The following is a 14,404-nucleotide window of genomic DNA, read 5'->3' as shown; positions in this document are numbered from 1 at the left end:
CGCAACCCGGGCATGTGCCCAGACCGGCAATCGAACCTCGATTGCCTGGATCCTAGGTTGATGCTCAACCGCTAAGCCACACCCGGCCGGGCTTCATGGATATTTTAATGAGCATTTGGTGGGTATCAGACATTGCTAGCTTCCTGCCCTATAACGCAGAATTCCCTTGGATATAATTGATCTTCTCACTAAAAACTTCAGTGAGAAGGCACAAAAGTCCTTGGCTTTTCCATTGTCCTTTGTTACTAGCTTTGCATCCCTCTCTACCCTGGGGATCTTGTTTTCACTAGTCATCTCATTTTACCCAACAGAAGTCCTGTTCCTTTTTGTAAGAAAAAAACTGCATTGTACTTTCCCAAAGCCTTGATCTCCTCTGAAAAGATGGCAGGTAAAGGCAGAGGGAAGCTGACTGAACCTGGGGTCTGGCTATCAGAGTGTGAGGGTGAAGAAGATTGAGGGGTGGGGACGCTGCTTTCTGTTTTACTATCTGAGCTTAGAATTGAGGCAAATTGCAGAGAGATGGGCAGGAGGAAGGCAACCATCTTGCAGAGATCTCTTGTAAGGTCTTGATACTCTTTGTAGAACCCAGGCTGATTTACCTAATAAAATAAAAAAAATGGTCTGTGTTGTTGCTGCTGCTATTTTTAACACACTTATTGAGGTATATCTCCCTTCTTGTATTAACTTTTGAAATCTTGATGCTGAGCACTCAGATTGATCTATTTGCCCTAATTTCCACTCCTTGGAGCATTCTTATTTACCTTTCTGTCATCTCTGGAATTCTGGACTTGGTTTATCTATCCCTTTGTCACCACTCCAGTATGTTGACATCAGGCAGCCTCCAACTTGTACACAGGGTGAGATCTCAAAGTTCATTCTGAAGTCAATTGTTTGGAAGGTGACATGCATTTTTCCAAAGGAGAAAAAATTGTTATTAATGGTTGTTATATTTCCAGGCCAGCCCACAAAAGATTCCTTTTTAGCTTTGATGTACTAGAACTGTGGTCTATTTGCAATGAAAAAGTAAAAATCTTACTAATTCAGCAAAAACTGGAAGATAGGCCAATGGAATAAGAAATACTTTAGCTTCACTGCTGGCTGGCCCTGGAATTAAGGAAGCAGAATTGGATGAGGTAGATGGGGCTTTCATGGAGGCTCTCAAGGGGACTTTCATGGACTTCGGAAGGCTGGAGAGTCTCATAACACTAGTTCTTTATTATTTCTAACTTTACTTCAAAACTGATGGCTTTCATGAATAACAACTACTATATACTGAGCACTTGCTGTGTATTAGGCATTGTGCCTGGCAGTTGACATACATGCTCCTCATTTCATCCTCACAACAGCACTATGAGGTAAGTACTGTAATGACCTTTATTTTTAGGATGAGGAGACGGAAGTTCAGAAAGTTAATGAGCTTGATGAAGTTTACTCTGATAGCACAATTGGAGACCAAGTCAGTGGTTTCCCACTCGCCTAACCCTTGCTTTACAATATGTACCCAGCCACATTTTCCTTTCTTTATCTGAGTATATCATGAGCAGTACTCATGGCTATCAGCCATAATTAGAGTTGTTTATTATTTCACAAAGGAAACAGATCAGAGAAATCAAGAGCAGTGGAAGGAGGGAGAAAAGGAAGGAGGAACAAAAAGGGTTTTGCTAGGCAAAAGTTCAACTAAGAAACCAGGTACAGCAGTGCTTCTCAGCTGTACTGTGCATACAAATCGCCAGATGTTTGTTAACATGCAGATTATTACTTGGCAGGTCTGGGGAGGGGCCCGAGATTCTGCATTCCTAACAAGCTCCCAGGTGGTGTTGCTCCTGTTGTTTCATGGCCAACCTTTTGAATAGCAAGGCCATGTGGTGCAAATGATAAATAGACAAAATATTTAAGCATCATTAACACCTCACTTCTAATTTAATCAGGATCAGCTTTTACACTAAATAGTCACTAATTATTCTCTTTTTTCCTGTAGGCTATCTCTAGGCCATTGCCTCTGCTTTGGGTCTGCCTATCTGCTTCAGCTTATGCTCAACTGCTCTTTTAAATATAGATGTTAAAGACATATGAGCATCTTCTATCACTCTGAGCTCTAAGCAGTCTCAATCAAACATTAGTTTCTCTTGGCACAAGCTAAATCTCTGGCCTTTGGATTCCAGGTCTCAACAGCTGTTCTCAGCTCTCTCTTTCTACCACTAGGAACATTCTTACGACATATAACACTGCTGTCTCAGCTCTTTTTAATTTCCTTTCTCAGAGCTACTGCCTTCATCTGGAGCAGGAAACAGCCGGCTTTTTAAAGAGTCCAGATCTTTATTTTTTCTGCATAGTTGAAATAATACCAAGCGTTAGTTTAAGGCAACCATTGATAAGGTTCTTTGCAGAGTCCTCCTGTCAATTCTAGAGGGCCAGTAAAATTTGTTTCCTAGAAGGTTATTTGCTTTATCTTGCTACTTTCCTTTCTTCCTCCCCTTAAGATTTTGATTGTGATCATTTTGAGCCATTGGAGTTTTTCTTCTATTTTTAGATTTTCTGACTCATTCTTCCCCAATAACAAGAGTCAGGGAGGGCCTTCTATTCTAGCCAAGCTCTGCTTTTTAAAGTAGGAAATAGTCTCTCATAGTATCTAAGAATCAACTTGATTATCTGTAGCCCACAATGACTCGATTGCTTTTTCATTTTCTCTCTCTCTGTGGCCTTTCTAACTCCCTTCACAGGTAAGTGTCCATCCAGTCTCCTCTTGAATACGCTAGATAGATTCACATTTCATTATTGGATAAATAAAATACTGTGCTGAAAAACACTTGCAATCTTCTCCTTGTAACTTCTTTCCATTTATCTAATTTTTACCATATGGAGCAGAAGTAACTCTATAAATGTTTCACAACAGCTGTCATATCCTCCTTTAACCATCTCTTTGCTAGACCAAACACCCAATTTCTGATCAGTACTTGGTAGTTTCTTGACCCTTATTTAGATGCACTATAGTTTGTAAATGTTCACTTTAAAATAAGGTCCTTAGAAATGGGCATCCTGCTCCACGTGTGGTTTGACCAACACTGAGTCCATCAAGACTGTTCCTTCCCGTGATCTTCTAATGCAATTTTATGATCATGTTGGCTTAAAGAGTAAGTCACTTCTTAACATTTATCCAGCATGTACTTTGGGTCAGATACTTAGTATCTACTAAGCAACCTCTCCAGAGGTTCAGTGGTAGAGGTTGTCTATTCTCTTACCCCGTGGGGCCAGGGGATGGTACAGTTACCCTCTTCCATTACTTCCTAATGTTATCTGCTGTCCTCCAAGTCTCTCACTTATTGAGGACCTCAGCACCTCACTTATAGTCTCCCGAACTCTGACCACCATCTTGAGTGACTTTAATGTTCTTGTAAATGAGCCATCTACAAGCTTCACCCCTTCAATCATTTTCACCTCCATTCCACTTCACCAACTTATTCCCATGATCTGATTTATTCTTGGCAGATGACCTCACCTCTTATTTTATTATGCAAATCTAGGCCATCAAATGCTAACTTTCATTTTCCTGCCCTCACCCCACCCTGCCACAGAGCTGTGTCCATACATGTCCTAACCTCCTTTCTCTTCATCTTGCAGGGGTAGGTATAACTTCTCCTGTTCAAGGCTAATCCATGTATTTATGCTTTGGAGCTCATTGTCTCCCACCTCCTGTGGACCTTTCTCCATCGGTTATTCCCTCTCACTTGTATCTTCAACCACTCATTTAGTATGCTCAACTTTCTCCCATTAAAAAAAAAAATTCTCTTGATTCTGTCCCCAACTGGTGCTCACCCTATTTGTTCCCTTCCATTATCAAGAAAGCTATTCAGAAGACTAGTCTATAATCACTGTCTCCATTTCCTCACTCTCCATTAAAAACTATAAGCCCTGCCCCACCCCCAGTCTGGCTTTTCTGACCCCAGAACACCACTGTTACTTATCTTGTTAAGGAAGCCAATGACATCCTGATTGCCAATCCAACTAACAAATTTAAGTGTTTTGTTACTGGACCTTTCTCTGCTTCATTGAACATAATTGATTACTTTTACTCTACTTCTGTCTTCATGCCTCTCTTGAAAGTGCCTACTCCTTGGCTTTGGTGATGCTGCTTCTCTCCTGGTTCTCTTCCTTCCTCTCTGGTTATTCCTTATTATGTTTCTTCGTGGATTTTCCTCTGACACCCCTTAAATGCTGGTCTTTCCTAGGATTTTTCTCATTCTATGCCTTTCCCCTAAGTTGTCTTATCTATTTCCATGGTTTTATCTATTACGTTTTTGATTCCCTAATATATATATATATCCACAGTATGTATATATATATACACACACACACACATATATGTCCACAGACGTCTCTTGTGAGCTCCAAACCTGAATACTCAATTGCCACTAAACATGTGGGACATGGTATGTCTCATAGGTACCTCAAAAACAAACTCAGTATATCACAAATACATCTTCGTTACTCAAATCTGCCACTAGTCCTCTATCCACCTCAAAAATCTCTATTTTGGTGACTCAGACCTCTATCCACACAGTTGTCCAAGCCTGAAACTTGGGAATCATCCTAGACTCTTTGTACAACCAGTCACCCAGACCTGTTAAGTTGGTCTTCTTAGTATCTATCTGATATGTCTTTTCTTTGTGTTGCTGTAATGCATTAGCCCAGACTCTTCATCATGTCTTTTTTTTTTTTTTTTACTACTTAAATGGCTTCTCAAGTGGTCTCCCTGCCTCTTGGCTTACTCCCATTTAATCTATTCTCCCCACTCACGCTACAATTTTTCTGTAATGCAGATCAGATCACATCACTCCTATGCTTCAAGCCCTATCTCCCCACTGCTTACTGGCAGAGTCCAAGCTGCTCCGCATGCCTTACAAGGGCCCTGCTTTCCCTTTCAGTCTTATCTCCTATTATCTTTTCCTAATCCTCTTATCTAAATAATATCAGACTGAACATACCCCATCAAGCCTCCATGCCTTTGTACACACAATCCTTTCTGCCTAGAATAACCCCTTGTCTTCTAACCAAACCTTAATTCAGCTTTTAAAATTGGACTTGGAGTAGGCATTGAAATCAGTATAGTTAAGCACTTTGCTCAGGGTCACATTGCAAGTAAGTGGTGAAGCTGAGATTTGAACTGAGGTCTTTTGACTTCAAAATTCATGCTTGATTCCTAACACTGATTAAAGGAGGCCTCTCCAGTGTTTGACAACTGGACAAGGGATACTCCAGGGTTGGCTTCAACCCCTTAGTGTCTAGTGCTCATTGTATCTCAAGGCAACCCATTCCAGCTTTGGACTGCTCTGACCAGCTTAAAAGCTCTTGTTTGTAGTAAACCAAATTATAAAGGAGCTGAACAAGACACAGTTAAGAATAGAAACTTTTGGCTCACTGCTAGAAATTCTGCTCTAGTCTGACAACAAATCATTTGTTTAACTAGTTAGTTACAAACTCATCTCAACACACAGCTGAAGCATCTAGCTTATATTTTGCCATCTCAACTACAAGGAAATTATGGAAAACTTTGTGCAACACCTGGATGAACTGATACCCACTATAGCTATCATATTCTCTGATCTGCCAATCTAGTAACTAGATTTTTTTAAAAAGGAAGTAAAGTCTGGGAGGGATATTTAATTTTTAATGGGACAATTTGTCAATGATTCAAAGTAATGAGTTTCCAGTGGTAGACTTTCAGACATCATTGACAGGCTGTCAGGAAGATCAGTTTTGGGCACTGGTCTTCCCATTGCTCTTCAAATGACATCTAAATAGACAGGGGCTTCCATTTTCATTGCTATGAATTGTATAGCACTGTTGTTGGCACCTGGTTTTATTTAGGCTTCCACTTAAGTTTTCTATGCTTTTATTTTTCTTTGACTATGTTCTGCCCTTGCACATATTTTCTCTGTCTGGTCCATTCCCTAAATTTCTAAACCCACCCCCAATACACACACACACACACACACACACACACACACACACACACAATGTGTTTTGAGAATCAGTGCATGCACCACCCTCTAGAAGCCTTCTCTGATGTCCCCAAGCTGAGTAATTGCTCCTCTGCCTGTAGGATGTAGTAGAAAATACCCACAGTGTCCATCATGAAGTAGATCCCCAGAAAATGTTAGTTCCCCTCTCCCTTTCCTCTATGTATATCTCTAAAATAGTGCTGATCATACCTTATTGTGTTTACTTGAACATCACCAATTCTGAACTCATGTGTTCATTCATTTAGCAGATATTTATTGGATATTTACTGTGTGCACAAGTCATTATTAATGTGAGGTACTGGGGATACAACGTTTTCTGAAAATTTTACTTTCAGTGTCTTTTTCATTGATATATTCATAGCACCTAGCATAGTGACTGGCAAATAAAGAGTGCTCATTAAATGTCTCTTAAGAGAAGTCTCCAAGTGTTGTCCTTGGGCAACTTGCAACTGGATCACTGAAGGGTGCAGGTTAAATTTTAAATGTAAGTTCTTGGGTCTTGCTCTAAAACTACTGAGTCAGAATCACTTAAGGGTGGTCTGAAAGAACCTGCACTTTTTCTAGTTCTGCAGGATTTTCTTTCACACTAAGATTTGGGAATCATTTCAAAATAGGAGAGGTGGGGGGGGGTAATGCCAATTTTTGAAAACTGTAGCTAAAACCAACTGAATCATTTTTAATGTCTCTGACCATAGTAGGAAAATTTAGTGATGGAAGTAAAGGACATTAGGTAAAATTCTCAGGAAGGTTTTTATTTTTATTTATTTTCCCAATTTATTTAATTTTTTAAAATTTATCTTTAATGTTGAAAGTATTACAGATGTCCCTTTTTTACCCCCATTGATCCCCTCCACCCTGCATCCACCCCACCCCCAGGCCTTCTGCAGACCAATGTCTGTGTCCATGGGTTATGCTTATAAACATGTAAGTTCTCTTATTAATCTCTCCCCACCCACTCCCCCATCCCCACCTTCCCTCTGAGATCCCTCAGTCTGTTTCATGATTCTATATCTCTGGATCTATTTTGTTCATCAGTTTATTTGTACTACATTCCACATATAAGTAAGGTCATGTGGTACTTCTCTTTCTCTGACTGGCTTATTTCACTTAGCATAATACTCTCCAGTTCCCTCCATGCTATCCCAAAGGATGAGATCCTTTTCTATAGCTGTGTAGTATTCCACAGTGTGAATGTCCCACAGCTCTTTTATCCAGTCATCTACTGATGGGCAGTTGGGCTCTTTCCAGATCTTAGCTATTGTAAATTAAGCTGCTATGAACATAGGGGTGCATAAGTTCTTTCTGATTGGTGTTTTGGGTTTCTTAGGATATATTCCTAGAAGTGGGATCACTGGGTCAAATGGCAGTTCCACATTTAATTTTTTGAGGAAACTCCATAATGTTTTCCGTAGTGGCTGCACCAGTATGCATTCCCACCAGCAGTGTACTAGGATTCCCTTTTCTTCACATACTCGCCAGCACTTGTCATTTTGTTGATTTGTTGATGGTAGACATTCTGGAAGGTGTGAGGTGATACCTCATTGTGGTTTTAATTTGCATCCCTCTGATGATTAGTGACTTGAGCATTTCTTCACATGTCTCTTTGCCATCTGTATGTTCTCTTTAGAGAAGTGTTTATTTAGGTCCTTTGCCCATTTTTAATTGGATTGTTTGTCTTCCTTTTGTTAAGTTGTATGAGTTCCTTATATATCTCGAATATTAACCCTTTGTCAGATGTGTCATTGGCAAATATGTTCTCCCATACAGTGGGCTCCCTTTTTGTTTTGTTGATGGTTTCTTTTGCTGTACAGAAGCTTTTAATTTTGATGCAGTCCCTTCTGTCTAATTTCTCTTGCCCTAGGAGATGTATGGGCAAACATGTCCCTACAAGAGATGTCTGAGATTTTTGCTACCTGTTTTCTTCTAGGATTTTTATAATTTCACATCTTATGTTTAAGTCTTTTATCCATCTTCAGTTTATTTTTGTGCATGGTGTAAGTTGGTGGTCTAGTTTCATTTTTTTGCATGTACCTGTCCAATTTTCCCAACACCATTTATTGAAGAGACTGTCTTTACTTCATTGTATGTCCTTGCCTCCTTTGTCAAATATTAATCGAGTGTAATGGCTTGAGTTGATTTCTAGGTTCTCTGTTTGGTTCCATTGATCTATATGTCTGTTCTTGTGTCAGTACCAGGCTGTTTTGATTATAGTGGCTTTGTAGTATAACTTGATATCTGGTATTGTGATCCTTCCAACTTTGTTCTTCTTTCTAGATTGCCATGGCTATTTGGGGTCTTTTTTGGTTCCATACAAATTTTTGAAGTGTCTGTTCTAGATCTGTGAAATACACTGGTGGTATTTTAATAGGGATTGCATTGAATTTATAGATTGCTTTGGGTAGTATGGACATTTTACTGATGTTAATTCTTCCAATCCATGAACACATATATTCTTCCATTTGTTTATATCTTCCTCTACCTCTTTTTTGCAACATCCTGCACTTTTCTGAGTACAAGTCTTTTACCTCCTTGGTTAAGTTTATTCCTAAGTATCTTAATTTTTTTGTTGCAATGGTAAATGGGATTTTTTATTTTATTTTTTATTTTCTCTTTCTGAGAGCACATTATTGGTGTATAAAAATGCCATTGATTTCTGGGTGTTAATTTTGTATCCTGCTACATTGTCAAATTCATTTATTAAATCTAGTAATTTTTTTGGTGGAATCTTTAAGATTTTCTATGTACAATATCATGTCGTCTGCAAATAATGACAGTTTTACTTCCTCCTTTCCAATTTGGATGCCTTTTATGTTTTCTTCTTGTCTGATCGCTGTGACTAGGACTTCCAGTAGTACGTTAAATAAGAGTGGTGAAAGTGGACACCCCTGTCTTGTTCCTATTCTTAGGGGGAAAATGGTTTTAGTTTTTGCCCACTGAGTATGATGTTGGCTGTAGTTTGTCATATATGGCCTTTATTATGTTGAGGTATGATCCCTCTATTCCCACTTTGCTGAGAGTTTCTATCAAAAATGAGTGTTGGATTTTGTCAAATGCTTTTTCTGCATCTATTGATATGATCATGTTATTTTTGTCTTTCAGTTTGTTTGTGATGTATCACATTTATTGATTTGTGAATATTGTACCAGCCTTGCATTTCTGTAATAAATCTCACTTGGTTGTGGTGTATGAGCTTTTTAATATATTGCTGGATCTAATTTACTAATATTTTTATGAGGATTTTAGCATCTAAGTTCATCAGGGATATTGGCCTGTAATTCTCTTTCTTTGTAGTGCCTTTATTTAGTTTTGGAATTAGGATAATGCTGGCCTCATAAAAAGAGCTTGGAAGTGTTCCTTCCTCTTGGATTTTTTTGGAATAGCTTGAGGAGGATAGGTATTCTTATGTGGATGTTTGGTAAAACTCCCCTGTGAAGCCATCTGGACCAGGGCTTTTGTGTGCTCGGAGTTTTTCTTATTACTGCTTTAACTTCATCAGCAGTTATCAGCTTATTCAGGTTTTCTTACTCTTCCTGATTGAGTTTTAGAAGGTTGTATTTTTCTAGGAATTTGTACATTTTATCCAGGTTGTCCAGCTTGGTGGCGTATAGTTGTTCATAGTATTTTCTTACAGTCCTTTGTATTTCTGCTGGGACAGTTGTTACTTCACCTCTTTCATTTCTGTTTTTGTTTATTTGTGTCCTCTTTGTTTCTTGATGAGTCTGGCTAAAGGTCCATCAATCTCGTTTATCTTTCTAAAGAACAAGCTCTTGGTTTTGTTGATCATTTGTATTATTTTTTTTAGTCTCTATGTCATTTATTTCTGCTTTGATCTTTATTATTTCTTTCCTTCTACTTACCATGGGCTTTTCTTGTTGTTCTCTTTCTAAGTCATTAAGTTGTAGGGTTAGAGAGTCTATTAGAAGTTTTTCTTGTTTTTTTCTATAAGCCTGTAGTACTATGAACTTCCCTCTTAGGACTTTCCCTCTTAAGGCTTTCACTGTGCCCCATATATTTGGAGCTGTGTGTTCATTTTTATTTGTTTCCAGGAAGTTTTAAAATTTCTTTCTTGATCTTATTTGTGACCCATTCATTGTTTAAAAACATGCTACTTAGCCTCCATGTGTTTGAATGTTTTTGAGTCTTTTTATTATAGTTGATTTCTAATTTCATGCCATTGTGGTCTGAGAAGATGCTTGATATGATTTCAGTCTTCTTGAACTTGTAGAGATTTGTTTTGTGTCCTAACACATGGTCTATCTTTGCAAATATCCTGTGTGCATTTGAGAATGTATATTCTTCAGCTTTGGGGTAGAATGTTCTGTAAATGTCAATTAAATCCATCTGATCTAGTGTGTCATTTAGGGACACATTTTCCTTGTTGACTTTTTGTCTGGAAGACCTATCCAGTGAAGTCAGTGGAGTGTTCAGGTCCCCTAATATTACTGTATTGCTGTCAATCTCTCCCTTAAAGTCACCTAGAAGTTTTTTTATGAACTTAGGTGCTCTTATATTGGGTGTATATATGTTTATCAGGGTTATATCTGCTTGTTAAATAGATCCCTTTTGTATTATGTAATGACTTTCTTTGTCTCTCATTATGATCTTCATTTTGAAGTCTATTTTGTCCAATATGAGTACTGTAACCCCAGTTTTTTGTTGTGTTTTTTTTTTCATTTCCATTTGCCTGGAACATTTTTTCCATCCCTTCACTCTCATCCTGTGTGAGTCTTTTGTTCTGAGTTGGGTCTCTTGTAGACAGTATATATTTGAGTCATGTTTTCTTATCCATTCAGCTACCTTATGTCTTTTTATTGGACTACTTAATTCATTTACATTTAAGGTTATTATTGATAGATACTTATCTTTTGCCATTTTAATTCCTTATGCCTATGTTCTTTTCTCTATTTCTACTTCTAATTACAGCAGTTGCTTTAGCATTTCCTGCAATGCTGGTTTGGTGTTGATAAAGTCCTTTAGCCTTTTTTTTTTTTTTTTTTTTTTTTACTGGGAAGTTCTTTATTTCATCATCTATTTTGAAGAATAGTCTTGCTAGATAGAGTAGTCTTGGTTTCAGATCCTTGTTTTGTTTTACCTTGAACACTTCATGCCATTCCCTTCTGGCCTGTAGGATTTCTGATGAGAAATCATCTGACAGCCTTATGGGAACTCCTTTGTAGGCAACAGATTGCTTTTCTCCCCATTTTGGCTGCCTTTAAGATTCTCTTTGTCTTGCATTTTTGACATTTTAATTATGATGTGTCTGGGTGTGAGCCTCTTTGGATTCTTCTTGCTTGGGACTCTCTGTGCCTCTTGAACTTGTGTGAATTTTTCCTTCATCAGGTTAGGGAAGTTCTCTGCCACTACTTCTTCAAACAAATATTTCATCCCTTGCTTATTCTCTTCCCCTTCTGGTATTTCTATAATGTGAATATTGTTATGTTTCATGATGTCCCACAGCTCCCTTAAATTGTCCTCCTGTTTTTTAATTGTTTTTTCTTTCTTTTTGGATCTTTGATTGAGTGATTTTTTTCTACCTTGTCTTCTAATTCTTTGACCCAATCCTCTGCTTCCTCTAATCTGCTGTTTATTCCTTCCAATGTATTCTTTATTTCTGCTATGTTATTCTTAATTCCTTTCATAGTTTTCATCTTTTTTCATGCTGTTGAGCATACCTACAATTAGTATTCTGAACTCTATATCTGGTAGATTGCTTATTTCCATTTCATTTAGCTCTTTTTCTGGAGACTTCTCTTGTTCTTTCATTTGGGGCATGGTTTTTTATGTCTCCCCATTTTGGCTGTCTGTTTGGGTTTGCTTCTATGTATTAGGCAGATCTGCTAGGACTCTCAGTCTTTTTGGAGGGTCTCTTGTGTAGGCCAATTTCAGATGCAGGTTGTGACTGGCCCTGAGTACCTTGTTTGGAGCTATCAACAACCCTCGGCTTGAGGTCCCCCTTGATGGGTCCGGGTGTGTTTGGACAGGACCAAGATGTACACCAAAGTCTGCTTTTCCAAGGCCTGGGTCCAGAAGCAGATCAGGCAAAGACTCAAAGCACTCTGAGTTCTGCTGCTACCTGCTGGGTGATTAATCTGATCCTCTTAATGAGCCTCAGGCTGTAAAACTCTATGGGGTAGGATGAGAGGTTTTCCAGTAGGGTGGGGCAATTTCTTCCTGCCTCCTCCCAGGCAAAAGCTGCTTGGAAGGTAAATGTCTGCCTGAGAAAGATGTCCTCTGAACTATGGGGGAATGACTCAGCACAGAAATCCAGATGGGCACCTTCTGAGCTCTATCTCCATAGCCCACAACCTTAGATTCTCCTCACACAGCTCCAGCCCACTCTTCCGTCCCTCTGCTGAAGCCCAAGGTGAGTGGCTGCACTTGAAACTTTGTGTGTTGGCTCTTTAAGAGGGTGCCTGCATTTCCAGTCTTCTCTCCCTGGCAGACAGAAACCCAGCTGCTTTTCACATCCATATGTTATGTAGGCAACTTTCTCAGTTCTGGTGCTCTTGGTTGGGATGTCTAGCCTGGGATTTAGACCCCAGAGTTCTCAGTGGGAATCCCTGACAGCTTAGATATCCCTCTGGACCTTCAGCTGCTGCCTGTGGGAGCCTAGCCAGCCATCTTGCATCTCCACGCTTTCTACCAGTCTCTACGTGGCCTCTACTTTTCTTCCTTGGTTGTGAAGGTGCTCTCCAGCTCATCTTCAGTTGCAGTTGACTATTCAGGATTTTTTTTTCTATATTTTAGTTGTAATTTCAGTTTGGTTCCAGGACAGTGTCAGTGTAGCTTCCACTCAGTCCATTGCCATCTTTAACCTCAGGTTTTTAAAGACAGGCTTGGAATATTCAAGTAATTAAATAAGAGTTCTTCTAATGTCTCATATGACAACTGGAATTCTTGCTAATAAAATCTAATCTTAATTTAGGTCAACTTTATGGTTCCAGAGAGTTTTCATTTTTATAGAGCTATTTGTATGCTTGATAGTATATTTAGGGATAGTATATGATTCCCATATTATAGACTTGAATCACAAATTTGTTATTTTAAATTATGAGAGAGTATGTCACAACTATATTTATATTTTGATACTGATTATATATGTGACTTATCTGATGTCTAGTTCTTGATCAGAAATGATAGTAGTAGTCATTCTTCATGAACATTTGATCCATTTTTACTGTTTTATGCCATATTTTCCAACAGCATCTTGTTATTAAATATATTCTTTGGTGATAGATTAGGTAAGTAAGATCTGAGTCAACCAAAGACAGCATAACTTCCCTTTCAGGAAGACTTGCAAAGCTGGATTTTATGACCATGTTACTGGGACCTGGAACTTTCCATTTGGGGTTTGCCTTAGCATGATCCTCCTGGTCAGGAGTTGAGGTGCCTATGCATTTTGGCACAAACCTCTTAAGTATCAATGGGTTTTTATTGCTTCTTCTCTCTTTGTAACTTTATTTTTTTTTAATTTTATTTTAGGGTTTTGTTGGTGTCACTGCTGCTTAGCTGAATCACGACCTGCTGCCCTCACAGGGCTTGCCGAGCACCATGTCCAAGGACCTGAAGATTTTGTGCAGCGACTCTTACCTGGAGCTGAGCAAAGACAGGAGCCAGTATTTCAGTGGCAATAATAGAGAGCATGAAAAATTATTGAAGGAAAGTTGCACTCTGTATGTGGGGAATCTTTCCATTTATACAACTGAGGAGCAAATATTTGAGCTCTTCAGTAGATGTGGTGATGTCAGGAATGTATATATGGGCTTGGATAAATTAAAGAAAACAGCATGTGGTTTCTGTTTTGTAGAATACTACAACAGAGCTGATGCTGAAAATGCCATGCGGTTCCTAAATGGGACCATCTTAGATGACCGTATCATCCACACAGATTGGGATCTAGGCTTTAAAGAGGGTAGACAGTATGAGTGTCGTGAAGACTTTGATGCTGGTAGAGGAGACTGAAAAAGAGGCTCAGACCCATGATTAGAGAGAAACCCCCTAATGAAAAACCTACAGCTCTAGCCCTTCAAAAAGTCTTTTAAAAAATAACCCCAGGTGAGCAAATACCTCATCACCTCACAAGTTTAAATTACTTTATTTGCTCACCAGAAACCCTTTTGATGTATTTTTCTCTCTGAAAAGTTAATAAATGGCATAAACATTCTTTTATTCTTGTAATTTTGAGGGTGGCTGTCAGATTACCAGTTTGACCATCAGGTAGACAAAAGTAAAATGTTATTCAGGAATAAATTAGGTATATAATATCTGAGTCAGCCAAAGCACAAATTCACTTTCAGAAAGACATCAGTTGGATTTAATGACCATGTTCCCAGGACCCAAAAATGATCATTTTTTAGAGCTTGCATAAAATAAAGGCAAATAAA

General features: G+C 38.7%; 1 protein-coding gene across 1 annotated transcript; it reads left to right on the top strand.

Annotated features, from left to right (window-relative positions):
- Nucleotides 1–13,571: 13,571 nt before the first annotated feature.
- Nucleotides 13,572–13,982, top strand: NCBP2L (nuclear cap binding protein subunit 2 like; the record flags this gene model as incomplete). Its single annotated transcript, XM_081126367.1, has 1 exon — nucleotides 13,572–13,982. The coding sequence occupies one exon, from the start codon at nucleotides 13,572–13,574 to the stop codon at nucleotides 13,980–13,982; it is 411 nt and encodes a 136-aa protein (XP_080982493.1).
- Nucleotides 13,983–14,404: the final 422 nt, after the last annotated feature.

Source organism: Miniopterus schreibersii, assembly GCF_964146895.1.
Source record: "Miniopterus schreibersii genome assembly, chromosome: X".
In the NCBI taxonomy this organism is placed as follows: domain Eukaryota; kingdom Metazoa; phylum Chordata; class Mammalia; order Chiroptera; family Miniopteridae; genus Miniopterus; species Miniopterus schreibersii.
Note: the sequence above shows the minus strand (reverse complement) of the source record. Positions and strands in the feature narration are given on the sequence as shown.